The sequence below is a fragment of the Canis lupus genome, chromosome 6 (assembly GCF_011100685.1).
Source record: "Canis lupus familiaris isolate Mischka breed German Shepherd chromosome 6, alternate assembly UU_Cfam_GSD_1.0, whole genome shotgun sequence".
In the NCBI taxonomy this organism is placed as follows: domain Eukaryota; kingdom Metazoa; phylum Chordata; class Mammalia; order Carnivora; family Canidae; genus Canis; species Canis lupus.
In genome coordinates this window covers 10,032,728-10,060,707 of record NC_049227.1, presented here as the reverse complement: position 1 = coordinate 10,060,707, position 27,980 = coordinate 10,032,728, and the positions used below count along the sequence as shown (strand labels likewise).

The 27,980-nt window shown below is 44.6% G+C and overlaps 1 protein-coding gene across 7 annotated transcripts; it reads left to right on the top strand.

The window, feature by feature from the left end:
- The first annotated feature begins 778 nt into the window (after positions 1-778).
- TMEM225B (transmembrane protein 225B) lies at positions 779-27,731 on the top strand. Of its 7 annotated transcripts, XM_038539427.1 has the most exons (9): positions 779-939; positions 1,172-1,333; positions 15,261-15,393; positions 17,116-17,195; positions 18,572-18,782; positions 20,654-20,800; positions 21,216-21,287; positions 21,610-21,747; positions 27,389-27,731. In XM_038539427.1, the coding sequence occupies exons 4-9, from the start codon at positions 17,184-17,186 to the stop codon at positions 27,559-27,561; spliced, it is 753 nt and encodes a 250-aa protein (XP_038395355.1). In that variant the 5' UTR covers positions 779-939; positions 1,172-1,333; positions 15,261-15,393; positions 17,116-17,183; the 3' UTR covers positions 27,562-27,731. The 7 variants fall into 7 exon arrangements, with proteins under 7 accessions (XP_038395355.1, XP_038395361.1, XP_038395357.1 ...); XM_038539433.1 differs by lacking the exon at positions 21,216-21,287; XM_038539429.1 differs by lacking the exons at positions 779-939; positions 1,172-1,333 and adding an exon at positions 3,436-3,517.
- Positions 27,732-27,980: the final 249 nt, after the last annotated feature.

Genomic DNA, 27,980 nt, shown 5'->3' with positions numbered 1-27,980 from the left:
TCTGTCTTTTTCTTTCCCACACTTGCTCGGATTACAAATCTCAAACCAGTCTAATGTTTTCCTTCCCAAGGTGCAGTTTGAACTGGCCAGGGTTCTAAAGGCCACCTTTACTTGCTTGCCGAGTCTGCAGTTTTTAAAGGCATCTAAAATTGTGAAAAAGCACAAACTTTATGGGATCGTTGTGAAAATTAATGAGATAATGCCAGTTTACTCCATAACTGGTAACTGTTTCTGAGTTGAGCAGGAAACTCCCCCTATCATGAACAACTCATTTCCCTAACATTTTCCCTGCTTCAACATATCAAATATGCCTCTGGCAAACTCTTTGTCATCCTGGCACAGTAGGGGGTTTGAAATCTTGACCCTATTTCTAAGGCTTTTCTACCTCCTTTAGCCCACTGGTACTCATAGGATATATTACTCCTGCTCACCTACATACTCCAGGCACGATTGGTAGGCGCTGGAGTAGTGAATATCAAACAGGCTGGGATGAAGTGACCAAAGGAGAGGACAGGCTGGACTTCGGGCATAGATAGTGGATTTGGGCCCAGCAGGGTGATCCACGCCTTGTGATTTGCAAGAAGGGAGGTGGGGATGGGTGGTGAAACCGCAGGGGTCAAGGGAGAAGGCAAGTGGAGTGCACATGGGACAGTGGGGGTGAGGAAGAGGGAAACCACCAATTTAGATTCTAGGCCTACATGGGCGATGAAGGGCAAAGAGAAATCTAGCCCCACCCTCCCTCCATCCCTCCTTGGAGAAGGACAAACGCCAAAGGAAGCGCCATCCCCACGCTGCTCTGGGCCCAGCTCCCCAGCGGCCCCTGGAGAGCCCGCGATCGAGAGGAGACCTCCGAGCTGCCTAGACAGGACCCGGAAGTGCGCGCCAGGGAGCCCGAGGTTCCAGTGGTGCCCGGAGGCCGAGGTGGCCGCCGCTGCGCGAGTGAGTCCCGGAGTCCCGGGCCGTAGCGGAGGGGGCAGGGAGCGCGGGTTGCGGCGGGAGGCTCGAGCCGAGGGGACACGCGTGGCGTGGGGCTGGGGCCACAGGCCTGGCCGCGCCCTCGCGCCGGGGCCCACCTGGCCCGGGGACAGTGAAGTGGGAGCCTCCCCCGGGGAAGAAAGCTTCAGCTGCGGTTTTCCCTTCATCTGCCCTCTTCTCCCTCCCTTGCCCGCAGTGACTGCCCGTCGGTCGTGCAGTACTCTGAAGAAATTTTAGAAGAGGTCACGGCCTTGGAGCAGCACCGGGGATTGGACCCAGCCCATGGAGAAGCTGCGTGAGCAGATGTCCTCGGAGTCCCTGTGCCCATCCTCTGTGCAGGAGCCCCGACGGAGCAAGGGTGAGGAGCTGACCTAGCTGGCTTTCTTTGTCTAAACTTTGTCCTTCCAGCTGCAGCCTCAGATCAGATGGACACGATTGATCTTGAGCTTAGAATTGTCCTGGTAAAAAACTTTTTGAATCTCAAGGCTCTATTACATATAAATAAAGCCTGTAACCAACGTTTCCTCTCTTGACTGTGTGGAGCAGACCTGCTGCAGCAGCATGATACTAGCACTAAGTATTGGAGGATCTGTCATTCCAGCCACCTGCTAACTTGTTTGGCCTTTGGAGAAGCTCAGTAAATGCGGTGTGAATAAGTAAATGAAAGAACTCAGCCAAGTATGTCCCATCTCTCATGTACCAGGAAAAGAGCAGGCTCCTCCACTCATCCTACCCAAACTCTCCTTCGTCCTTAGGGAAGATACATTTACATCCAAGGTATAAACTCCAAGCAGGTTTATACCTGGAGTACAGTAGATAAGCCAGCCACCTGCTGATGGAAAGTGAGGTTAAACTATTTTTTTTAAAACATTTTATTTATTCATGACAGAGAGGCAGAGGGAGAAGCAGGCCCCATGCAGGGAGCCTGATGTGGGACTCTATCCCAGGTCTCCAGGATCACACCCCAAGCAGAAGGCGGGGCTAAACTGCTGAGCCACCGGGGCTGCCCCGAAAAGAGAATCTTAAGCAAGTTCCACATTCAGCGCAGAGCCCAACCTGGGCTTGATCTCATGACCCTGAGATCATGACCTAATCTGAAATCAAGAGTTGGATGCTTAACAGACTGAGTCACACAGGTATCCCTACCTTGATTAATTTTAGTAACTGATTTTCCCAAGCTAGAAAACTTGGATTCGTCCTCTACTATTCTCCTTCTGTCTATATTCAGTCAGCCACCAATCCTGTTAGTTTTTCTTCAGAAAGGCCAGATTCAGTTGCCTATAATTTCCTCAATTTAGGCCCATTCTATTTTTCTTGGATTATTGATACATCCCTATTCTATTGGTCACGTCCCCTACTCTAGGCTGTCCCTCAGACTGTTGCCGGAATGAATTTCCGTGGAAACAAATTTGATCATGTCAGTCTCTGCCTATAAAATAAAGTTCAAAGCCCTGGGCGTGGCATACATGCCTCTTCATATCTGGCTCTACTCTATTTTTCTTTTTGAGAGAGAGAGAGAGAGAGAGAGAGAAAGCACTGGGAGTGGGGGCAGAGGGAGAGAGAGAATCCCAAGTAGACTATACTTGGTGCAGAGCCCAACATGAGGCTCAGTCTCAGGACTCTGAGGTAATGACCTGAGTGAAATCAAGACTTGAATGCTCAACTATTGAGCCACCCAGGCACCCCATTTGGCTCTACTCTATTTTTCTACTACATCTCCTGGCTTCCTGCCCACATGGGGCATACATTTCACTCATATAATAGTAAAAAAAACATGGAGGGTTTTTTTTTTTTTTTTTTTAGTGTTCCCTTAAACTTAGTGTTCCCTTCTATGTTGCTGAGCCTTAGCAGATGCTGTTATGTTTGCCTGGAATACTCTTCACCTTGTTAATCTGGTTATAGTTCAAGATCCAGCTCAATGTCATTCTTTGAGGCTGCCACCTCCAGGTCACCTAGGTAGGGGTTGTTCTTCCAAATTGTGCTTTGAGGCACTGTTATAATCCCTCTACCAGTACCCTGCACATAGTGGTGGTATAGACATTTGCTGATTGGTTTAATCAAACAGGAAATGTATTCATTTCCTAGGGCTTTTGTAACGAATTACCATAGCTACATGGCTTAATAGAGCAGAACTGTATTTTCTTGCAGTTTTGGAAGGTAGAAGTCTAAGAGGAAGCTACCTCAAGGCTCTTAAGAAGAGTCACTCCTTGTCTGTTCCCAGCTTTTGGTGCTTCCCAGGATCCATGGTGCTCCTTGGCTTATGGCTGCATCAGTTAGTTGTGCCTCTGTTGTACATGACCTTCTTCCCTGTGTGTTTCCATTTCTAAATCTTCCTTTCCTTTCTGTTTTAAAGATACCAGTCGTTGGGTTTAGAGCCCACCCTAATCCATTATGATCTCATCTTAACTCTGCAAAGACTCTTCTACCAAATAAGGTCACATTCTGAGGTTCTAGCTGGACATGGATTGGTGGGGGTGGGGCAGGGAAACGACACTATCCGACCCAGTACAATAAGACCTGCTCATTTCTTTTGCTGTTAGAAGTGAGTATAGTGAGTATACTTGGGATCACACAACTTTGTAGTTAAACTACTTGAAGAACTGATTTTCCCCTTTCCTTTAAATTAGAAGCAGATCGGGCAGCCCGGGTGGCTCAGCGGTTTAGCACTGCCTTCAGCCCAGGGCATGATTCTGGAGCCAGTGTTACATCAGGCTCCCTGCATGGAGCCTGCTTCTCCCTCTGCCTGTGTCTCTGCCTCTCTTTCTTTCTGTGTCTCTCATGAATAAAAGAATAAAATCTTTAAAAATAATTAAATTAGAAGATCAGCGAAAAAACTTAAAAAAAAAAACTTTTGTTTACAGGGATATGTTTGATTTGCTTATTTCAGAGGGCAACTGCTTTCTACTTGGGTTCTCTAGTTGTGTCTCAGAATATCTGTTGAGGCATTCTAGGGGATCCTGCTATTTATCAGAGTTTGGATCCAAGTTTTTGATATTTTTTCGGTAAGTGGCTCTGACCCATGAGAAGATCTACCATATTCTCTGAATTCTATATGAGCCTCAGTCCTGAAGACGTTTTATAAATGGTCTCTTTGGGACTCTTAGCAACTTGTAGATTCTTCTCTTGATTGCTGGAAAATAATCAGGAGCATTTTGAAGCGCCTAATGTATGCAGGGTTCTTTATATAGTATTGGGCTTGGAGACAAAGAAATGGAATTTCTTAAAATATGAATTTTTATGAAAGAAATTTTATTTCATAAAATATATCTATATTTTAATATAGAGATGCTTTCAGTATAAATTGAAGCGAACACACACACACACACACACACACACACAACTAAAAATAATTCTGAGGAGAGGCCCAAAGACAATGTGGTTAAATGCCTTGAAGGATACAGGAAGTGAATGCTTTAGAGATTCAAAGAGATTCACTTCCAGCTGGGATTAGAGGAAGGTTTCATTTCAGGAAGGAGGCTGCCTTTGAGCTGGGTCTGTAAGGTTAAATAGGAGTTTTATAGGGGGAGGAGAAGGATGTATGTGGGTTATGCATGGTCAGGAAGCTGTTCACATTGACTGGTGTATAGAGAAGACGTGGTAGAAGAGGAGTCTGTGGGACAGAGTGGAATAAAATTATGGGGAAGGAATGCCAGGCCATAAGAGCTTAGCTTTTGCTTAGCAGATACTGAAGTACGTTATGTTAGCTTCTCTCTGCAGATGGCTAGCTGGTGAGCATGGTCTGTCAAGGCAGAGAATCTGATTTGTTCAGTGTGGTATGAGAGGTGATTACGGTCTGACTTTAGGACATTACCAGCGATAACAGGAAGGTAGGGACAAAAACCAAGAAGTGTGTTGGAGGTGGAAACAATAATACTTGTTTACTGAGTGCATGTGGGGGCAGAGAAAGGAGTCACTGCTCCTTGTCACCCCTTCCCTTTTTATTTTGAAGAATGCTTAAGCTACAGGAGGGTTACAAGAACTGAAACAAATACTAATACACCAGAAGAAAAAGTGGGTTTGAGACATACTGATCTCAAGAGACTGGTGCGAGGGGGCACCCGGGTGGCTCAGCGGTTGAGCATCTGCCTTTGGCTCAGGGCATGATCCCGGGGTCCTGGGATCGAGTCCTGTATCAGGCTTCTCCCTCTGCCTATGCCTCTGCCTCTCTCTCTCTCTGTCTCATGAATAAATAAATTTTTTAAAAAAGAAAGACTGGTGTGAGAACCATGTAGGGATGTTTTTGTAAATTACTGGAGATGCTGTAGCCTGTGATAAATATTCCCCATTTCAGGAGGTGGGGACACAATCCCTCCAGCTACTCAATCTAGAGAGAAAACTTTGTTCTTTCATATTCATACCCCTCAGTCAGTAATCCTATCCACACAGCCATAGACATTTTTTTTCCAGAATCCCAGTACTTCTTACTATTTTCTCTGCCACCATTTTGGTCCAGCGTGCCATTATCCCTCACCTGGATTATTGCAGTAGCCTCCTGGCTGATTGTCCTACCTCTGCCATTGCCTCTCTACTGTAGCCGGCAGCAAGATCCTGTTAAAATGTCAGGTCTTCCCTTCCTCTGGTCACAAGCCTCCCATAGCTTCATATCTTACTCAGTAAAAGCACACCTCTTACAGTAGCTTATTGGGTTCTATGTTCTCTAATTCCCTTTTTATATCTCTGACCTCATTTCTTACTACTCTTCCTCTTGCTCATTGTGTTCTAGTCATACTTGCCCCTTTGAACACTCAGGGCCTTTGCACTTGCTGTTTCTTCTTTGTGTAATGCTCTTCACGGAATGTGTAAAATTGCAACCCTTCTGCCCACTCCCTCCCTTTGGCACTGGACTTCTTCTCCCAGGCTTTTGTCTCTATAGCACTTGTTCCATCTAGTAGTATGTAATTTACAAGATTTCTTGTCCAGCTCCCTTACTATTATGAAAGATCTTAGAGGGCAGAGGTGTTTTTTTTTTTTTTAAGATTTTATTTATTTATTCATGAGAGACAGAGAAAGAGAGAGAGAGAGGCAGAGATACAGGCAGAGGGAGAAGCAGGCTCCATGTAGGGAGCTGGACGTTGGACTCCATCCTGGGACTCCAGGTTTGGGCCCTGCGGGCCGAAGGCAGTGCTAAACTGCTGAGCCACTCGGGCTGCCCGAGTTTTTGCCTGTTTGCCCCCTGATGTATCTCAACACCTAGAACTGTACCTGGCACGTTGTTGAGAACTGTACCTGGCACGTTGTTGGTGCTCAGTAGATAAATGTGAATGAGTCAAATGTCACAGGACTCATAAAGAGGAGGAGAATCACCTTCAGCTTAATGGAGAAGGTGATATTGAACAGGGCCTGAGAGCTTTAGGATTTATATTCTTGAAGATGTTGAGCAGGCTGTCAGATCTCTGGCAGTGGGCCACATAAAAGGCTCATCCTCTAGAACACCTAAGCCTTCACATATTGTGGGAGAGAACAAATAGAATGGTCCAACAGAAAGGAGAAGAGGTTTGGTATAGGGGAGGAGATGGGAGTGAGGCTGGAAAGACTGGAGCCAGCTAAGGGAGATGTAGAAGAAACCCTCATTTTAATATTTGTGTAAGCCAACCACAGAAGGCATAACTCCTTTCACGGAATCATCCAAGTCCAAATGGAGGCATGCCCGGCCTATTGGTCTTTCAGTTTTGATGAGCTGAGGAGACTTTGTTACCTTCTCCATCTGGTGTTTCACCTTATTAGTGAACCCAGTTTTTTTTTTTTTTTTTAAGATTCTATTTATTTATTCATGAGGGACAGAGACAGGCAGAGACTTAGGCAGAGGGAGAAGCAGGCTCCCCGTGGGGAGCCCAATGTGGGAATTGATCCCAGGACCCCGGGCTCACACCCTGAGCCGAAGGCGGATGCTCGACCACTGAGCCACCCAGGCATCCTATGAACCCAATTTTGAAGGGCCTCTATGTTTAGGTGCTCCCAGGCCTGGGGGGACAGATCTGGCAGATTTAGAAGGCTCTAGAGTTGTGCTGTCCAGTAGGGTAGCCCCAGCTACAGTGGGTTAACTAAATTTAAATTAATTAAAATTAAATGCAATTAAAAGTTTAGCTGCTCAGTTGCACTAGCCACATTTCAAGTGCTCAACAGACAGTGCAGATGTAGAACAGCTGCATAACCACAGAAAGTTCTGTTGGATCGTGCACAGAGAGTGACTTAAATTTATAGTACCAGTTCATTATGGTTTCTTGATAAAAAGAATTGGTCTGTTTAGCTAGTGTTTAGATTTGATTGATGCCTTTATCACTTTTTTATTTAAAAATTTTATTTTGAAGATTTTATTTATTTGAGAGAGTGAAAGAGAGAGAGAGAGAGCACAAGCAGGGGGAAAGGGAGAGGGAGACTCCCCACTGAGCAGGACCCTGAGATCATCACCTGAACCAAAGGCAGACACCTAACCAACTGAGCCACCCAGGCACCCCTGACTTTTTTTTTTTTTTAAGATTTTATTTTATTTATTCATAAGAGACACAGGGAGAGAGGCAGAGACACAGGCAGAGGGAGAAACAGGCTCCATGCAGGGAGCCTGACATGGGAATTGATCCTGGGTCTCCAGGATCAGGCCCTGGGCTGAAGGTGGCGCTAAACCGCTGAGCCACCGGGTCCGCCCTCCCCTTTCCTTTTCCTTTTCCTTTTCCTTTTCCTTTTCCTTTTCCTTTTCCTTTTCCTTTTCCTTTTCCTTTTCCCTTTCCCTTTCCCTTTCCTTTTCCCTTTCCTTTCCCTTTCCCCTTTCCCTTTCCCTTTTCCCTTTCCCTTTCCCCTTTCCTTTCCCTTTTCCCTTTTCGTTTTCGCTTTCCCTTTTCCCTTTTCCTTTCCTTTTTCCTTTCCTTTCCTTTCCTTCTTCTTTTCGTACCTAACTTGGACCTGGTTTGTGTTTCCAGGTGTTTGCAATTTGTGTGACATGGAAGAGAAACAGTTAAACACATGTGCAAACAAATGTAAGAACATTAAACTATTAATACATTCACAGCTGTTAGAATGGCTATCGCCTAAAAGACAAGAAGTAACAAGTGTTGGTGAGGATGTAAATTGGTGAACTACCAATAGAAGGACCATTTGATCCAGCAATTTCACTTCTGTTTATCTGAAGGAAATGAAGGCACTATCTTGAAAAGGTATCTGTGTCCCCATGCTTACTGCAACAGTACATATGACAGCCAAGATGTGGAAACAGCCCAAGCATCCATAGGTGGATGCATGGATAAAGCAGATGTGGTGTACATACAATTATATGTGTACATACACAGTGGAATATTGTACAGCCGTAGAAAGAAGGAAATCCTGACATTTACAACAACATGGGTGGACCTGGAGGGTATCATGCTAAGTGAAATAAATCAAAGACAAATATTGTGTGATCTGACTTAGATGTGGAATCAAAACAAACAAACAAACAAACAAACAAACAAAAGCAATGCAAACACAGAAAACGGACTGGTGATTGCCAGATGTGGAGGGTGGGAGTGGGGGAATTGGATGAAGGGGGACAAAAGGTAGATACTTCCATACACAAGTCCCAGGGATGTAATGTACAACCTGGCAGTGATAGTTGATAATGCCATATTGCATGTTTGAAAGTTGCTAAGAGGATCTTAAAAATTCTTCTCACAAGGAAAAACATTTTAAAAACAGTATCTAAACTGAACATACAGAAGTTGATGGCATATCTGGAGGTGTAGAACAAGTGTAAATATGGTTCTATGATAAAATATCATGGGTGATTATTAAATTCCTTTAAAATTTAATGAAAATTACCAAATAAAATCAGGGCTGTTTATGTGTTAGGCTTTCACTGCTAATGGAAATGCTGTATTGGCTATTTCTCAGCACCCTCTCCTTTCAGAAGATCCCTCTTAGCAGAAGGCCTACTTTCTTTAATATCATTGTAAAGCAACCTCTCTAGCTTTAATATTTCAATTAAAGTAAACAGGAGATGTTTTTCTATCATGTCTCCCTTAAATGCTGGGGTGCAGGATTTGTTTTTGTATATTTTCTTAGAGTCTACATTGACTTGGGAATATTTCTCTCTACTTGGTGGTTCATATTTGTTTTTAAAATTTTTTTTAATTTATTTATGATAGTCACACACACAGAGAGAGAGAGAGGCAGAGACACAGGCAGAGGGAGAGGGAGAAGGAGGCTCCGTGCACCGGGAGCCCGATGTGGGATTCGATCCCGGGTCTCCAGGATCGTGCCCTGGGCCAAAGGCAGGCGCCAAACCGCTGCGCCACCCAGGGATCCCTGGTGGTTCATATTTTAAAGAACTTTTCATCCTCCCCCTTCTTCCTTTATCAAATCTTCCCCATTTGCAGTATTTCTAAAGGAGCACATGAGGTCTGAATGTGTCTTATGTTCACTAGTGAGCATGTGAACATCTGTGTGTAGAGAGATATGGGAAGGTGTTAGTCTCTGCATGAAGGGAGTCTTGCCTGTTACCTCAGGGGACCATTACATGGTTGGAGTGCCATGTAGGCAGAACCTCTAGGGTGAGGCTTTCCTCTTTAATTTATCTGTTCAGTCCCTGCCCCTCCCCACACATAGTTCCCAGCATCTCCCTTCTGAAGTTCTGAGGTGACTCCACTTCCCTCAAATTCTGCCTCCCTTTTCTATTAATCCTGTTATGTCTTTGTATATAAACCTGAATTTTAGTTTCTCACCATTTTCTCCAAATCTCCCCAACTTGTATTCATCTTTTTCCTATTTTGCAAGGCCATTTTTCATACTTTTTTGAACTAAATACTTCTGGAATACTCTGATTCCTGTTCCCCACCAGGAGTTTTTCTTGTTACATTTTACCTTTTTTATATTTTCTGTCAGATGGTGAAACCTGGACTGAGGATCAATTAATTATAAAGCAGAAAACTCTTGAAGTAGGGCTACAACTATAAGAAGGAGATGATGGGATCCCTGGGTGGCGCAGCTGTTTGCCGCCTGCCTTTGGCCCAGGGCGCGATCCTGGAGACGCGGGATCGAATCCCACATCGGGCTCCCGGTGCATGGAGCCTGCTTCTCCCTCTGCCTGTGTCTCTGCCTCTTTCTCTCTCTCTGTGACTATCATAAAATAAAAAAAAAATAAAAAAAAAAAAGGAGATGAATGTGAACAAAACAAACATGAGGGGCTCTGTGAATATGGACAAAACTTCTGTAACATCACAAACTCTATCCAATAGCCACAAATTCTTAACTGAAGAGAAATCCCAAATGTGTAATATTTGTGGGAAATTATTCAGGCAGAACTCATACCTTACTCAGCATGGAAGAATCCATATGTAAGAGAAATCTTATGAGTGTCATGAATGTAGAAAAGCTTTTGGCCATACTTCAAACCTTATCTAGCATCAAAGAATACATACTGAAGAAAAACCCTATGAATGTAGTGGGAAAAGCTTCCGGCGTAGCTCACACCTTATCCAGCATCAGATAACTCATACAGGAGAGATGCCTTATATGTGTAATGAATGTAGGAAAGCTTTTGGCCAGAGCTCAAGCTTTGTTTGACACCAGAGAATCCACACGAGGGAGAAACCCTATGTGTGTAGAGAGTGTGGGAAGGCCTTCAGCCAGAGTTCAAATCTGATAGAACACCAGCGAGTTCACACCAAAGAGAGACCATATGAGTGCAATGACTGTGGGAAAACTTAGAGTCATAACTCTCACCTCATTGAATACCAGAGAGTCCACACAGTGGAGATTCCTTATGATTGCAGCGAGTGTGGGAAATCTTTTAGTAGGAGTTCACTACTTATTAAAACACGACAGGATTCACACTGGAGAGAGACCCTGTGAATGTTGTGAATGTGGGAGGGCCTTCAGCCACAATTCTCACCTTCAGCATCAGAAAACTCATGGTGGAGAAAAAGCTTCTGAATGCAAAGAATATGGAAAAACCTTCAAGTACAGGTCATACCTTTCCAACCATCTGGGAATCCACACAAGAAAGAAGCTGAATGAAATAAAGGTGGTAGAGCCTTTGGTCAGGGTTCAGCTCTGAGTGAAAGTCAGAGAGCTCACATGAGGGAGAAACCCTTTGGATTTCGTGAGAGTGGACAGCCTACAGTCCTGGTTTCAACTCTTACTAAGACATGAAAATCTAGATAGTGGACAAATCTCATGGATGGGTTCAATGCACAAGAGCCTTTAGAAGGAGTTTCTGCCTTATTCAGCATTAGCAGATTGACTTTGGAGGAGATTGTGTCAGATAGGAGGATGAAAGGGACATAATGCAGCATGACCAAGGTGATGGCTAAGTGGAGCCTTCAGTTAGTTAGCACCACTGTTGATTTGATGTTGAGGATCTGCATGGGAGATTCTGTGGTTTGCTTTCCAGATCTTCATAGTTGTCCTCTGAAAATGGAATGAGTTGGGTTCCATCCCAGGGAAGAAAGAATTGGGGAATTCTTTTTTTTTTTTAATTGGAGTTAAATTTGCCAATATATAGCATAACACCCAGTGCTCATCCCATCAAGTGCCCCCCTCAGTGCCTGTCACCCAGTCACCCCCACCCCCCCGCCCATCTCCCTTTCCACCACCCCTTGTTTGTTTCAAATTGGGGAATTCTTGATTCAGACTCATAGGTCAGGAAAACAGGAGGGTGACCTTTGAATCCAGTTGCTGTCTTTCTATCTCATCTATTCCATTTGTTGTAACTATTATTGGAAGGGGCTCTTGGGTCTTCTTGGATCACCATTCTGCTCCTCCATGTCCTATAGACTATTGAATCTCATTTTGTTTAATATGACATAAGTGCACTTAAACGGGCAAATTTTCTAAGCCAAATAATTTTTCAGTATGACATGTCATGGGCTTTGTTATGTGTCAGCTAGGGTAGGCTGAACTACATTTGCCAGAATTCCCTTTCCTGTATTTTTTGGTTCTTTTGGGCTAGAGGGAGATTCTTAATCAGGAGGGCAGAAGAAAAGCAGCAGTTATTTTGTGCCTCACCCATGTTATTGCTATCTGCTGATTCAGCTCACTAAGGAGACATAGCAGCTGGGCGTGCAGTTGGTCTCTCTTCCTCCTTTGCTTTTGCTGGGCTGTGAGAGTGTGTGTATGTCCTCGTGGTTTTACTTCTCTGATTGAATCCTAGCCATATGCATGCTTACTGTTCTTGTGACAAGTACACATTTGTTTTAAGTTTAGGTAGAGAGAAATGGTTAAGTTCTCGCTGTTTTTTTTTTCTTTTTAAAGATTTTATTTATTCATTCATGATAGATGCACACACACACACACAGAGGCAGAGACACAGGCAGAGGGAGGAGCAGGCTCCATGCAGGGAGCCTGATGTGGGACTCAATCCCGGGACTCCAGGATCACGCCCTGGGTGGAAGGTAGGCGCTTAAACCGCTGACCCACCCAGGCTGCCCAAGTTCTCGCTGTTTAAAGAAAACAAAAAAAAAAACAAAAAAAAAACAACAACTTAAGAATTTTCAAGATTTCCTATGAGAAAAAGCCACAGCTCAAGCTCCTTTATAACAAAAATTCCCTCATAACCTAAGGCAAGCTTAATTATTGTGTAATTATCGAGGAAAAAGTTGAATAGTGAAGCAGTTGAATAGTGTGATACATAATTGATAAATTTTTTTAATAATAAATTTATTTTTTATTGGTGTTCAATTTACCAACATACAGAATAACACCCAGTGCTCATCCCGTCAAGTGCCCCCCTCAGTGCCCGTCACCCATTCACTCCCACCCCCCGCCCTCCTCCCCTTCCATCACCCCTAGTTCATTTCCCAGAGTTAGGAGTCTTTATGTTCTGTCTCTCTTTCTGATATTTCCCACACATTTCTTCTCCCTTCCCTTATATTCCCTTTCACTATTATTTATATTCCCCAAATGAATGAGAACATACAATGTTTGTCCTTCTCTGATTGACTTACTTCACTCAGCATAATACCTTCCAGTTCCATAAAAAATTTTAAAAGACTTTATTTTGGGGGTACTGGGTAGCTCAGTGGGTTAAGTGTCTGCCTTTGGCTGAGGTCATGATCTCAGGTTCCTGGGATCGAGTCCTGTGTCGGGCTGGGCTCCTTGCCCAGTGGGGATCTGCTTCTCTTTCTCTCTGCTCATGCTCTCTCTGTCTCTCTCAAAATAAATAATAAAATCTTTTTTAAAAAAAGATTTTTTATTTATAAGAAATTTCTACACCCAATATAGAGTTCAAACTCATGACTTCAAGATCAAGAATGACAAGCTGGGCAGCCCGGGTGGCTCAGTGGTTTAGCGCCTGCCTTCAGCCCAGGGCGTGATCCTGGAGACCTGGGATCGAGTCCCACATTGGGTTCCCTGCATGGAGTCTGCTTCTCTCTCTGCCTGTGTCTCTGCCTCCCTGTGTGTGTGTGTGTGTGTGTGTTTCTCATGAATAAATAAATAAAATCTTTAAAAAAAAAAAAGAAGAGTGACAAGCTCTACCAACTGAGCCAGCCAGGCACCACCATAAAATTAAAAACAAAAAACCAACAAACTTTTGAGCACTCATTTACTATGAATATTTTAATCATTAAAAGAAATTCTAAAAATACCTGTAATAGGTAGTATATTGTTAGATTAGGTATCTGAGAGAAATACCTCTTTGTAAATGCTTTTTTTTTTTTTTAAGTAGCCCCTTTGAGGGGCTCAAACTCACTACCCTGAGATCAAGACCTGAGTTGAGATCAAGATTTGGATGCTTAACCGACTGAGCCATCTAGGTGCCCCAACTAAATGCTTATTTTTGGTTACAAAATATCAGATTATTTTTCCTCCATGTAGTCTAGATTAATGATCATCTAAAATATCAGTGAAAAATATACTTACATTGTGGACTTTTTTTTTAAGAGTTTATTTATTCACAACGGACTCAGAGAGAGAGAGAGAGAGAGAGAGAGAGAGGCAGAGACACAGAGGGAGAAGCAGGCTCCATGCAAGGAGCCTGACGTGGGACTCGATCCCCCCTGTCTCCAGGATTAGGCCCTGGGCTGAAGGCAGCACTAAACCACTGAGCCACCTGGGCTGCCCATGTAATGAGATTTAAAAGGATTATATGATAGTGCATCTGAAAATGCTGTCATGGCCTGCTGTCATTTCTCCCTTCTGAGAACACCATCCCTCTTCCTTTAAGAAAGTTTTTATGTTGCTCCAGATAGGTGATCCAAATTGCTGGCTTCTCAGTGACCCTACCTGCTTGGTCACAGTGGAGCCACAGCTGACTTATCTTCTCTGACCAGAGTGGAAGGAGCAGGTGACCCAAGCAGATCTTATTTTTTTTTTTTTTTTAAAGATTTTATTTATTTATTCATGATAGTCACAGAGAGAGAGAGAGAGAGGCAGAGACACAGGCAGAGGGAGAAGCAGGCTCCATGCACCGGGAGCCCGACGTGGGATTCGATCCCGGATCTCCAGGATCGCGCCCTGGGCCAAAGGCAGGCGCCAAACCGCTGCGCCACCCAGGGATCCCCCAAGCAGATCTTATAGAGCTTCCCTGGGAAATTTTGAACCAAGTAGGGGTGAGAATGGAGTGAGGGAAGCATCCTTTTCCTCCAAGGTGGCTAACTAAATATGAGCATGAGACTAGTTAAGCCAGTAGAAGCCCTCTCTGGTGAGTGTTTACAAATTGAGCCCTGAACCTTTATGACAAATAGAATCCTGAACAGTACAGGGGCCTGTCACATGCCTCTCACAGGTGGTCAGGGAAATTAGTGGTCCATCCCACCTCATCCCTTCCTGTTGTCTTCGACTATGTCTAGGGCTAGTGGAGAGGTGTGAGGAGGTGCCAGATATGGTACTGGCTTTTTAAAATCTTGGTGTTATCAATGTATTTTTTGGTGAGGGCAGACTTAAAGCAGGGTGGGGGATGAGGGTTGGGGGTGGGGGCTGGTGGCTTATCTAGCTCCAAGTGTGGCCACTTTTGCCACTAGAACCACCCTCTACCAGTCTCCTAAAGCTGAAGCCAGTCCTGCCTCCACACAGTGTCCACTCTTGGAAGAGTCTTTCTGGGGTTTAAAACCAGTGGGGCTGGTGAGAGGTGCTGCCAGCCTTCTTAGGGGAGGAGGGCAGAGAAGGGGAGAGGGATGGAGGGTGAGGGAGGCCTGAAGATGATCAGGCCCACCCACAGGACAGGGGCTTGGGAGGCTGCACAGGTGGGGTCATGGGGGATGAGGGAGAGTGAACTGGCAGGGCCCTGAGGAGGCAATGGGTTTTCTTCCAGTCACTTGTCATTGGACGTGCAGAGCCATCCAACAGGAGGAGTTACTATTATTATTCCTGTTTCACAGATGAGAAAACTGACACCCAGGAAGCAGAAGTAACTTACCCAGGGTCATCCTGCTGGTAATGGCAGAGCTGGAATTCGAATTCAGATCCGCTTGGTTCCCAATCGCTCCCACCCCCATCCCATTCCGTGCACGGGTAAGTGAAACCTGGTGAGGAGGCGGGTACCGCGAACTCCGGGGCGGAGGGCTAGGTGAGCTGTGGGCGTGGCCACAGGGTCTGTGGACCCCCTCGCCTCCTCCAGTGTGTGGGCTCTGCCAGCAGACAGAACGGCGCACTTTGCTCAGGCCTCGGGGCCAACGGAAGCTCTGGGTAGCGGGACCAAGGGGCGAGAGAGGGGCCAGGGGCGGGGTCCACTCCGCTGCATGGGGGACCTCCTAGAGGGAAGCCCTGCCCCTAGAGGGAAGCCCTGACCCGAAGGTGCCCAAGGAGTGGGGGAGGCCATGGGGGAAGGAAGGGAGGCCATGGGGGGCATGGGGGCGGGCGGAGGGCGGGGTGGCTTCACCGACTAGCGGGCATGGAGAAGGCCCCCAACCCCCCACCTCCAGGCCACACAGAAAACTACTGGCTGTTGGGGCCCACTGCGGGGGTGGGGGCGGATCGTCAGATCTGGGTGAATTTTGGGGTCTGGAGAATGTCCCTGTGGCTTTGGGGCCAGTGAAGGGCTGAGGAGGTTTGTCAGCAGTAAGAACCTCTGACTAGCCCTGGTCCAATCTGCAGCCCAAGTTGTCCCGAATCAGTGGCAGGAAAGGGAGTGAGGCTTCCTGCAGCCCTGACCGTGCCCCCCACCATTCTAACCCAGATTATGTCGCCCACCTCTTTCCTCCCTCCTATAGTTCCTATCTGACCCCGGGGCTGCACGGGCCTCGGGAGGGGACAGGGAACACAGGTTCAGGCTGCTGCAGGGTCGCTCAGGGACTCTCCCAGAGGGAACCTGCATGAGGAAGATTCCCCCCCCCCCGCCCCCCCTGTGGCCAGTTCAGGCCACACTGAGCTGAGCTGGCAGCTCTTTTACTTTCCAGTGTCCTGGGTCCTTTCTAAATAATAGTTAATGCACTCAGCATGATGGCAGCTGACAGTTGTTTTTGTTTGTTTTGAATGCTTTTGGCAAAATAAAAAGTTGGCAATTCTATACCCTTCACCCCTCCTTCACTCTCCTCTTCTCACATGTGCTAATGAGCACACCCAGTAGGACGCATTCACTAGTTCCACGAAATTCCAGATTTGGGGGACACCTGGGTAACTCAGTGGTTGAGCATCTGCCTTTTACTCAGGGTGTGATCCTGGTGTCCTCGGATCGGATCGAGTCCCACATGAGCCCCACATGAGTCCCACATCGGGGCTCCCTGCGTGGAGACTGCTTCTCCCTCTGCCTCCGTCTCTGTCTCTCTCTTGAATAAATAAATAAATCTCTAAAAAATATATATAAATTCCAGATTTGGCAATCTCCAGACTGAGCTGCTAGCCTACGGCCTGAAGTGGGTGTGAGGGGCACCGCCCTGTGGGATTCTGGTCCTGGTGCCAGCGCTCACTGGCTATGGGATCCTGTTTTCTATTTCAGCAGGACAAAAGGATCTACAGATTTCCTGTTGTATTAACATGTCTGTGGTCCTTTGAGTCTGGCCTGGATCAGTGTGTTCCCTAAGTTATATGTCTGTAGAGCACAGTTGTCCAGTCTCCATGCTAAGTGCTGTTGCAAAGGCTGGGAAGGTCCACCTCACTGGAGAGCAGCGAGGCAGGGTGGGTGGGGCAGATGGGAGGTAGCACGTGAGGGTATGCCTGGCCCCGAAGTAACCCAGGCAGGGGAGAGGAAACCATTGTACTCTGTGACATGTTTTTGTGTCTCTCTCTCTCCCATAGATTCCAAGAGCCTGCAAGTTCCTGTCTTCTTTTCATCCCTGAATTGCTCCCACCAGCCTAAGCTGAGCATGGGGCGTCCGGTAAGTGTGGAGGGAATGATGGAGAGTGGCTGGTGGCTGGGAGGGCTGCGTGCAGTGGATGGGGCCAAGCTGAGTTTTACAGGAGAGGTGGGATTTAAATGGTTTCGAGACTCAGAGAGGGCACCCCTGGGGAAGGAAGGCATACATGGAGGCTGGAGGTACTTGGGAGGAGACCTCTGGCCGTGAGGCAGGAAGGATGGGGGCTTGGGGACTTCCCGAGAGGAAGGCTGATGAGATAGAGGCATTGTAAGAGGAAGAAGCCAGCTTGAGCTCCAGGCCAGTGTATGGTGACAGGGAAATGGGGGAAGCACAAAGGCCAGTTTTAGACAACTCGAGGTTGTTGGGGGACAGGCAGGGGCACAGAACATCTGATGATAATGTCCAGTGTATTCTCTCCCCTCTGGAGCACGAGGGTCAGGATGGAGCCATGACTCCTACTGGAGAGTTTTAGAGCTAGAACTGCTCTCAGGGCCAACCAACTCTGTCATTTTAGAGCAAAGGAAACTGAGGCCTGAAAGTTCAAGTGACTTATCAGTGTGGCCTGGAGGGTGGAGGGAAGATCCAAAGGGGAGCTTTGGAGAGAGAGAAAGTTTAAAGTATTCAGGTGGGAAGAATAGAAGCTAGTGAAGGTGAAAGCACTCCAGGATGTTTCCAAACCAGTCTGAGGGCACTCAGAGGACTAGCTATTTACCTGTTTACAAGAGGCGTATTTGGGTGGGAGGTGCAAGAGTGCACCCACAATCTCCCCTCTGCCATTAGGCTGGTCCTGCTATTGTGATCATTGGTTCCCACAGCCTCAAAGACACTCCTTGCCCTGGCTGCAGTGAGAAGGTCTGCATCAGGACCAGAGAGAGGCCCTAATGCCTGGGCATGAGCACAGATGTTTGCACAGGGGTGGGCAGGAGAAAGCAGCCTCAATCTGAAGGCCTTATCTTCTGCACTTCAGATCATGGCCTCAAGATCTGCCCCCCCCACCTCCATTGTCATCCTGAAATCCCCAAAGCTATTGGCTGTTAGTTTCCCGCAGAGCACGGTGCAGAGGGTCTTTGTAGGTGGGATGATTGTTAACAGAATTGAGCAATGAGAACCTTAGGGTTGGCGGGGGTTTGGGGATGGCCTGGTCCATCTTCATTTTATTGAGGTGGGAATTGGGGCTCAGAGAAGAGACCCTCCTTGCCTAAGAGCACCCAGTGACTTAGTGGCAGAAAATGTTTTATGCATCTTTTAGGTCTGCTCAAGAGGTCTGTAAGTTTGTAAAGTTTATCTAGGCAAAGAAATCATCATTTCCCAAGCCTCACGTATGTGATAACATTTCTGCAAGCGTCCTCTGCTTTGCTCTGTTCTGCATGAGAAGCCCTTATGTTTCCCTTGAACAGGTGGTGCTGACTTTAGACAACAAGGACATGAAGGGGTTCACATGGGCCATAGCTCCGGCCTTGACCTCCTTGGGCTACCTGCTCATACTGCTGGTCTCCATCTTTCCTTTCTGGGTACGGCTTGTAAACGAGGAGTCCCATGAAGTGTTTTTCAGTGGCCTGTTTGAGAACTGCTTCCATATCAAATGCTGGAAGCCTCGACCCTTATCAGGTAAGGAGAGATGGAGGGTTAGAGGTGGGAACAGGGCAGGGGGAGATTATTTAATTTAATTATAAGCCCATCAGGGCATTTTTTGAGTCTCTACTTTCAAGATTAGAAGAAAGTAGGTGATCAGCAAAAGGTTCATAATATCAAGTTGACCCCCAGGGTCAGGAGCAAATGTGTCAGCAACAAAATTTATTTCTGGGGTAGGAGTGGCTCCACCTAGGATGAAGGACTGGGGGTCCTGCCCTACCCCTACCGCTTGGGGCTGCTGTTAGCTTCCCCACACAGGACCTTTTTGGGTGGGCACAGCTCCTAGCCAGGGAACAGCTTCATTAGTAGAGTACAGGCCAGATTGCAGCCCCCACTTGTCCTCTCTGCCAAACACCTGTCCAACTGTGGGAGGCAGCCCTGTGGATAATGTGCTTAGGCCCAAGTATCACATTTTCAAGGGAATGCACAGAAATGTGAGCTCCATGGACTATGGCTGCACTCAAGGTCATGTTTTACAAGCACTTTGGGAAGGTCGGGAGGATGTCTGTCTTGGAAAAGAGGTGAGCCTCTTTGGGGAAGAACCCTTAAGGGTTCACTCTGGGTAATAGAAGAGGAGAAGCCTCTTTGGGGAAGATGGGCCACAGTGTGTGGGCTCTCTGTTATGGAGTTCCTCAGCCTCCATGCTACTGACACTTTGGCTGGATAATCTTTGTTATGAGGGCTCTCCTGTTTCTTGCAGGTTAGTTAACAGCACCCTTACCCTCTACTACCCAACTGACAATCAAAATTACCCCTTACGTAAATATCCCCAGGCGTTGGAGGGGGGTTGCAAAACTGCCCCCAAGTTGAGAACCGTTGGTTTTACCCAAGAGTAAATCCTAAAACACTTGGGTCTTCAGCAGTATCTTTGTCTTTTTGTCCCACTCCCAGCTGTCCATGTCTGCATGCCTAGGAGGGTTCACAAACTTGTTTTAACATGGGCCTGAGTCACACCAGGAGTAGGGGAATGAATCACCTGGTCATCAAGACCCTGGCTCTGCTATTTTGGGTCTGTTTTGCAATTTCTGTTAACTGGGGTAATTAAATAAGCACCCTCACCTCCAACCCCCCCCGCCCCTGAGTTCAGAACATCTTAACCTCTCAAATTCTGATTTTCCACTGGTAGCTCATTAAGTGTGAAGAGTACTGATGCAATGCTTCATGTTTTCACATGCAACTTTTTTTTTAAAGATATATTTATTTATTTATGAGAGAGAGAGAGAGAGAGAGAGAGAGAGAGAGGCAGTGACACAGGCAGAGGGAGAAGCAGGCTCCATGCCAGGAGCCCGACACAGGACTTGATCCCAGGACCCCAGGACTGTGCCCTGGGCCAAAGGCAGGCGCCAAACCGCTGAGCCACCCAGGGATCCCCCACATGCAATTTTTATCATTTATAGTGTTTATTAAAATGACCTTTTGTCCATCGAATTTTTTTCCATACACTTCCTTTTTTTTTTTTTTTTTAAGATTTTATTTATTTATTCATGAGAGACACAGAGAGAGAGGCAGAGACATAGGCACAGGGAGAAGCAGGCTCCCTGCAGGGACCCCAATGTGGGATTTGATCCCAGGACTCTGGCATCACGACCTGAGCTAAAGGTAGACGCTCAACCACTGAGCCACCCATGTGCCCCTTTTCCGTACACTTCTGCGTCACAAACAAAACAAAATGTTGGGATCAGTGCATTCTTGGGGGCAGAGTGTAGGGTTGGAGCCATGGTCCCATGCCACACTGTAGGACTGAGGGTGGTGAGCTCCAGGGGCCTTCTCTGCGTAGGCTCTGCGGGGCTCTGCCCCTTGTCAGGGGTCAGGGTGCCCAACTGCAGCCCAGCCTCCCTCCCCTGCAGTGTACATCATTCTCGGCCGTGTCTTCCTGCTGTCTGCAGTTGTCCTGTCTTTCCTTACTACCTTCATCCTGGTGTCCTTTGCATCTCAGCTGTTTCCAAGGACCCGGAAGCACAATTTGGTGTCGGCCTTCATCAGCTTCCTCACAGGTGTGGAAGAGGCAGGCAGGCCTTGTCCTCAGGCAGGCCTCAGCCTTGGGGAGGGGCTGGCAGGGGGTACCCAAAGGTGGGGAGATGGTTGGTCTCTGTGATGTCAGGAGAGAGGGAATATTTAGGGCTCCTCTAGCCTGCTGCCTTCTCTTAGGCAGCCTGCCACCCAGGATGACAGTCCCTCTCCCTGGGGATACTTGGCACCCTGCACTTCCAGCTAGGACAGCCCTCACTACACTGGCTTGGGGTCATCTGTCTGGGGGTCTTTTTACTGTAATCTTTATCCCAGCAACTGTCATAGAACCTAGCACAGAATGACAATATGGAAGGAAATATGTAAGTGAAATATAAGTGTTTTTGGATGAATGGATGGAAGACACCATCTCTGCCCTTTGGAACCTTTTGACTTTAAAAGGCTGGCCAAGGCCCTACCCTGGGAGGCTCCCATCACATGGAGGAGGTGGAACGCTCACAGTGGGAAAATCAGGTTGAGTTGCACCCAAAGCGTCACACCCAGGGGGGCCCATCTGTAGTCAGCCAACGGCATGGGCACAGAGGGTACCGGGGAAGGGATTTCTGGTTCCGGGGCCCGTGGGAGGTGAGGCACGTGGGCTTTGAAATGAGTTGGGAAGGAGGGCAAGACAGGCATGTGGGGTAGAGGTTATTGGCTCTGAGAGGGCACAAGTGTGGGCTGGAGAAAAGAGTCTCCACACAGGAGCCACACAGGCTGCAGGCCACGTGACTCTGATTAAGAGCGAAGGTGGGAACCATGGGAGGAGAGCCAAGAGTGCCTCCCTGTGACCCTGCAGGGGTCTGTGCCTTCCTGGCCTTGTTGCTGCATGCCCTGGAGATCCAGAATCTGAGGATGAAGCCCAACCCCCCCCAGTTCTCCGTACAGTGGCCTTACTACGTCCTTGGCTTTGCCATTCTTCTGTTTATAGTGGCTGGTGAGTGTCCTGGGGCTGCTGCCCTTCTCCCTGCCTACTGTCTGAATGCAGGAGCTGTGGACAATCTAGAGTGGTGCTGTCCTAAACTGTAGTTACTAGCTACTTGTGGCTATTTAATTAATTAAAATGAAATAAATAAAGATTGAGTTCCTCATTCATGCTAGCCACATTTCAGGTGTTCAGTAAGCACATTCTTATGTGTCTAGTAGCTGCCATATTGAATGGTGTAGATGTAGAAATTTTCATCATTGCAGAAAGTTCTACTCAACAGCACTGCTCTAGAGCCTCAGCCCTACTCCCATCCTCATCCTCCCTGACTTTTAGAACCAACCTCCAGATTTCATATTCTATCTTACTTTGTCCTGACTCCTACAGATTTCTATGCCTGTCTCTATCTCTATATTGGAATCTATGATCTTATTTACCTCACCTTCACCTGTCTTTATATACCATCACCATCTAAGCACTGAATCCTATCTAATTTTGTTCTTTTAAAAAAATTTTTGTTTAAAGATTTTATTTATTTATTCATGAGAGACACAGAAAGAGAGGCAGAGATGTAGGCAGAGGGAGAAGCAGGCTCTATGCAGGGAACCTGATGTGGGACTCCAGCCTGGAACCCCAGGATCACACCTTAGCCAAAGGCAGACGCTCAACCACTGAGCCACCCAGGCATCCCTCTGATTTTGTTCTTTTTCCCTGCTCTTCTTCCTGCTATATTAACCTCACCCATGCATGACATAATCTATTTTAACTTGACTTTAATATACATTGAATATATGCAAATATTTATAATATATAAGAGATAGGTAATTAAGAATAAACTGTATGCCCATTTCCACCTTCTAGTTTAAGAACTAGCCGTATTTTCGTGGAATCCATTATTTGTAAGTTACATTCTTATTTATGTATCGCTGAGGAAGAAAAAGGATGCCAAGAATAATTACTAAGGTCCTATAGCTTGTAAGGCACATCCTCATTTCAGAAATGTGAAAAAAATGGGCTTGCCAACATTGATGAAATATGGTAGAATATTAAGTATCTTTGAAGTCTTCCCTCCCTCAACCATGTGGTTCTTCCTGACCCCATCCTCTCTCTCCCTGCAGGAACCAATTATTCTGGTGTTTATGATAATCATATTTGCTACACAAATATTTATCCTTAAATGATATATTGCTTAGTCTCACATGTTTTATTTTATTTTTTCACATGTTTTAAACCTTAGTATAATCGTACTGTGTTTGTTCTTCTGGAACTTACTTGATCGACATTATAACCTCTATGTTGATAACGAGGAACTCTAAGTTACATTCATTTTTACCATCTTAAGTATTTAATTGTATAACTAAGCTTGTCTTTAGGAGCATGGTATTTCCAGAGGTTTTTTTTTTTAAGATTTTATTTTTTTTTATTCATGAGAGACACAGAGAGAAAGGCAGAGACACAGGCAGAGGGAGAAGCAGGCTCCCTGTGGGGAGCTAGATGTGGGACTCTATCCTGGGACTCCAGGACCATGCCTTGGGCCGAAGGCAGATGCCCAACCGCTGAGCCACCCAGGCATCCCTCAAAATGTTTTCTTTTTTAACTTTGTCTTGTGATGCATCTGTAGTTATGTGCTTCTTTTTTCATACTTAATTTTCATTTTTCATTGCCAGTTTTGACAGGTTTGCCATATTTTTAGTCTTTCAAAGAACCAGCTTTTAGCTTTCTCGAACCTTCATATTTTATGTTTGTTTTCTATTTAATTAATTTTTGCTTCTTATTTTGCACTACTGCGTTTATTCTGCCTTTTTGTTTTGTTTTGTTTTGCATTTATTCTGCTATTCCTTTTCCAGCTTTTTTTTTTTAATTTTTATTTTTCCTTTACCAGCTTCTTAAGTCAGGATCTAAACCCATTGCTTACTTCTTCTTTTCTAAGTAGGCAATTAAAGCTTAGTTCCCCTGTAAGAATTGCTTTATTTGTAGGTCCTATTTTCATAGGTAGTATTTTATGTTAGTGTTCTTTTCAAGTATTTTCTAGTTCCTTTTGTGATTTTTTGGATCCATTAATATTTTAAAGTATACTTTTAAAATTCCAAGATAATTTTTATTGTATCTTTGTGTTATGATTTTAACTTAATTTTGATGGAATGAGAGATCATGGTCTATATAATCCTTATGTGTTCAGATTTATTAAGAACTTGTTTTATAGCCTAGTTTGAGGTCCATTTTCATGTTTTATGTTGAATGCAATTTTTAATTTATAAACATTAGATCAGGCTTATTAATTATATTATTTAAATCTTGATTTAGAATTGTTCTATTTTGGGGCACCTGGGTGGCTCAGTGGTTGAGCATTTGCCTTTGGGTCAGGTCATGATCCTGGGTCCTGGGATCAAGTCCTGCATCAGGCTTCTTGTGGGGAGCCTGCTTCTCCCTCTGTCTATATGTCTCTGCTTCTTACTCTGTGTCTCTCATGAATTAAAAAAAAAAAAAAAAGTTCTATTTTACTGGTGGATTAAACTTCAATCATTATGCTGTGACCCTTTTAATTTCTAGTAATCCCTTTTGTTCTGTTTTATCTGATACTATTCTAACTACTTCTACATTCCTTAGGTTAGTATATGCCTGTTATATATCTTTCTAATTTTTTGTTTATATTTAATCACACAGCTTATATCTTTTTCATCTAGTCTTATAATCTTTGTCTTTTCACAGGAGCATTTATTATTGATTTACTTATTGTGACTACTGATATATTTGTATTTTTTTCCTACCACCTTACTTTGGGTTTTCAGTTTTTTTCTGCTTCCCACCCCCCACCTCTCTTGCCTTGCTTTGAATTGACTGACTTTTATTGATGCAATTCTCATTATATTTCTCTCTTTAGAAGTTACACAGTCTATTTATATTCTTACGGTAGTTACTCTTTACATTTTTATGTGCTTAGTAAATGAAGTTGAAAGTTCATTGACATATTTGTTCTTTTTATAAATAATACAGCGTATTATTAATACAACGTAATGCCTTCCCAATTTATATGCTATTTTGCATGTTTTAGTTTCTTTTGTTTTCTTTTTAATTCTGTATATTTGACATTATTATTTTATGCATTTAATATTTGTTGATTTAAATTTAGCCACAATTTACCAGTTTAGGTGCTCATCAAACCTTCTCAGACCTTCTTTTTTTTTTTTTTTTTCTTCTCAGACCTTCTGTCCTTCTGCCTGAAATACATCTTTTATAATGGATTTTAGTGAGGGTCAGTTAGTGATATACCCTCTCATATTTTGTTTGTATGAAATAATCTTAGTTTCATTTTTTAATTAAAATCAGTTTTGAACTTATATATTTTTTCAAACTTATATTTTAAGTTGACACTATTCTGACAGCATTCAAAATATTCTATTATCATTATTTTACTACTTCCATTGTTATTGCTGACTCTGTAAAAATGTCATTTTTTTTTGAAGCAATCTTCTTTTTCTCTCTCAGACTTTGATACTTTGTAGGATGTGGATATTTGTATTATGATTTGTGTTGTGAATGGAGTCTGAAGAGTGATGTCTTTCAGAATTTTTTTAAAAATATTTTATTATTTATTCATGAGAGACACAGAGAGAGAGAGAGGCAGAGACACAGGCAGAGGGAGAAGCAGGCTGCACGCAAGGAGCCTGGGACTTGATCCCAGGTCTCCAGGATCAGGCCCTGGACCGAAGGTGGCACTAAACCGCTGAGCCACCCGGACTGTCCCATGTCTTTCAGAATTTATACACCATTTGTATCTCTTTTTTTATCTCTATGTTCTTTCCTTCTTTTTTCTTTCCTTCGTGGAACTCCAGGAGGACATCTGTTAGACTTTGTCACTCTACCCTTTGTATTTCTCTCTTTCTTTTCATGCTTTACATCTGTTTGTCTTTCTGGGCTGCATTCTGAATAACTTATATAGATGTATCTTCAACTTCATCCATTCACTTTACAACTGTGTCTGGTCAACTGCTTAACCTATCCATTAAGTTTTTATTTCAGTCAATCTGTTTTTATAACTGAAAATTATATTTTCCCTTAAATCATGTTATTTTTATATTCTTTTTCCTGACTTATATTTTTAATCTATTCTCTAAATCTATTTTTAATTGTACATGTTAAGACATACTTTGCATTCTGTGTCATATAAGTTAAACAACTGAATGATATGCAGTTCTGAGTCCATTGGCTGCTTGTTTTGCAGGCTCTTATTTGTGGTGTCTTCTTTCTTAGTATGTTTGTGAATTCAGTTTCCTTGGAATTTTTTTTCGAGTAGAAATTCTTTGAGGCCTGTATTTAACATGTTTTTTTAAAATAATTTATTTGAGAGAGAGAGATTGAATGAGCAAGTGGCAGTTATGGGCAGAGGGAGAAGGAGAAGCAGGCTTTCTGCCAAGCGGGACCCAGGACCCTGAGATCATGACCTGAGTTGAAGGCAGATATTTAACTGACTGAGTCACCCAGGCACCCTAAAGTATTTTTTCTTTTTAAATATTTTATTTATTTATTCACGAGAATCACAGAGAGAGAGAGACAGACAGACAGACAGGCAGAGGGAGAAGCAGGCTCCATGCAGGGAGTCTGACCTGGGACTCAATCCCAGGTCCCCAGGATCACCCTAGGCTGAAGGCGTCGCTGAACCGCTGAGCCACCCGGGCTGCCCTAAAGTATTTTTTCAAAAAGAAATTTGCATTTGCTTCTGCTTGAGTGTTTGGGTGCACAACTAGCCTAAGATCACACTTGATATTGTGAATTTAGTTGCAGATCTATGTAACAGCTGGCCTCTGTTTATGAATTCTCAGTTAATACAGGTAACTTTGAAGTTCTAGCTTCATATGGCAGACCCTTATAAGATTCCTCATCCTGAGCAGGCCCTAGGCTTTTCCTTTCATTTTCTGTGTACCGGATGGCCTACAGAATGGAAACTCAGGGTCACCTGGGTTGAGTGTATGTCTCCAAGGTGCAGGCCCATTGTGTGCTTGCTTAAACTCTGAGTTTCTGTTTTCACTAGGGTTTTGTTTGTAAGAATGCCTTACCCTGATGCCAGTTTGATGATGTATTTACAAAAAAGTTTTGAAGAAATATTTTATATAGGATTTTTATTGTTTTTAATGGGAAAGTATTTAGTCTGCTATAATGCTGAAAATAGCAGTTATCCTTTATCTCAGTCTTAACCTTAATACAGCATTTATTATTCACTCAAGATATCTTCATTTGTTTAATGACATCAATTCTATTTTTCCTTTCTTTTACTTTACTGAGGATCTTGAGTTGGGCATTAAGAGGCCTTGGTTTTCCTCTCTCTCTCTCGCTCTCTTTTTTTGTTTTGTTTTGTTTTTTGGTTTTCCTCTCTTAAAACTTGTTTTCTTACCTATTAATAATTGGACAGTTGTTAAGATGTCTTCCAACACTGGCTATGGTTCTGTGAGCTTATCCATCTATTTGTATGCCTTGTCTTGTGATGCACTCTTGTTTGCTGTCTGTCTCTGTAATACTTTGCATTGGGTGGGGGAGAATGAGGGAAGGTGGGTGCAGGGTGGGGGTGGGGGTCACATTAGAGAAGGGAGTTCCTGACCTTTAGTAGGGTGCAGAGCTCTACACTCTAACCTGACCCAAACTTTTCACTGTCACCCAGGTGCCATCTGCCTCTTTCAAGAAACAGCCTGCCTTGGCTGCCATTTGTTGCCCAACTCCCAGAGTATGGAGGAGACCCAAGGGGTCCCACACCTGGAGAATCTGGAGAGTTTGGGAGGAGAACTGAGCTCAATACAAAAGGAGACACTGCTGAAGGAAGAAACAATTATCTAGTCCAGGAGAGCATCCTCCACCTGTCATCCGCTGTGTGAGTGGATTTGTGGAGGCCCGAGTGGCAGCCAATCTCTGTGGCTTCTGTTGAACTTCCTGAGTGTCACTTCCCCACACTCACAGTGATTCTGTCTGGCTTGTATTTGCAATTTGGTAAAAGTTTTTTTGAATTATTCTGTTTCCTGAGTGGGTGTTTTTTTTGTTTTTTTGCAGGTGTTTTTAATAAAAGAAAGACTACTGTCTGTTAATCCAAATCTTAAAAAAAAAAAAAAAAAAAACAGCCTGGAGGAAAAGAGGGGAGGAAGGAATATTATCAAATGATCAAGTGAAGTGAGCTTTTGTAAAACAAAAACAGAATATGACCCCAACAGAGGGTGTTTGAGTTAGTGACATTAAAAATAAGTGATGTCCCCAGACAAAGG

Coding starts and splice junctions, on each gene's coding strand:
- TMEM225B (XM_038539427.1), top strand. Junction 18,783..20,653: donor GAAGCCTCGACCCTTATCAG/GTAAGGAGAGAT, acceptor CCTCCCCTGCAG/TGTACATCATTCTCGGCCGT. Junction 20,801..21,215: donor CTTCATCAGCTTCCTCACAG/GTGTGGAAGAGG, acceptor TGACTTTAAAAG/GCTGGCCAAGGCCCTACCCT.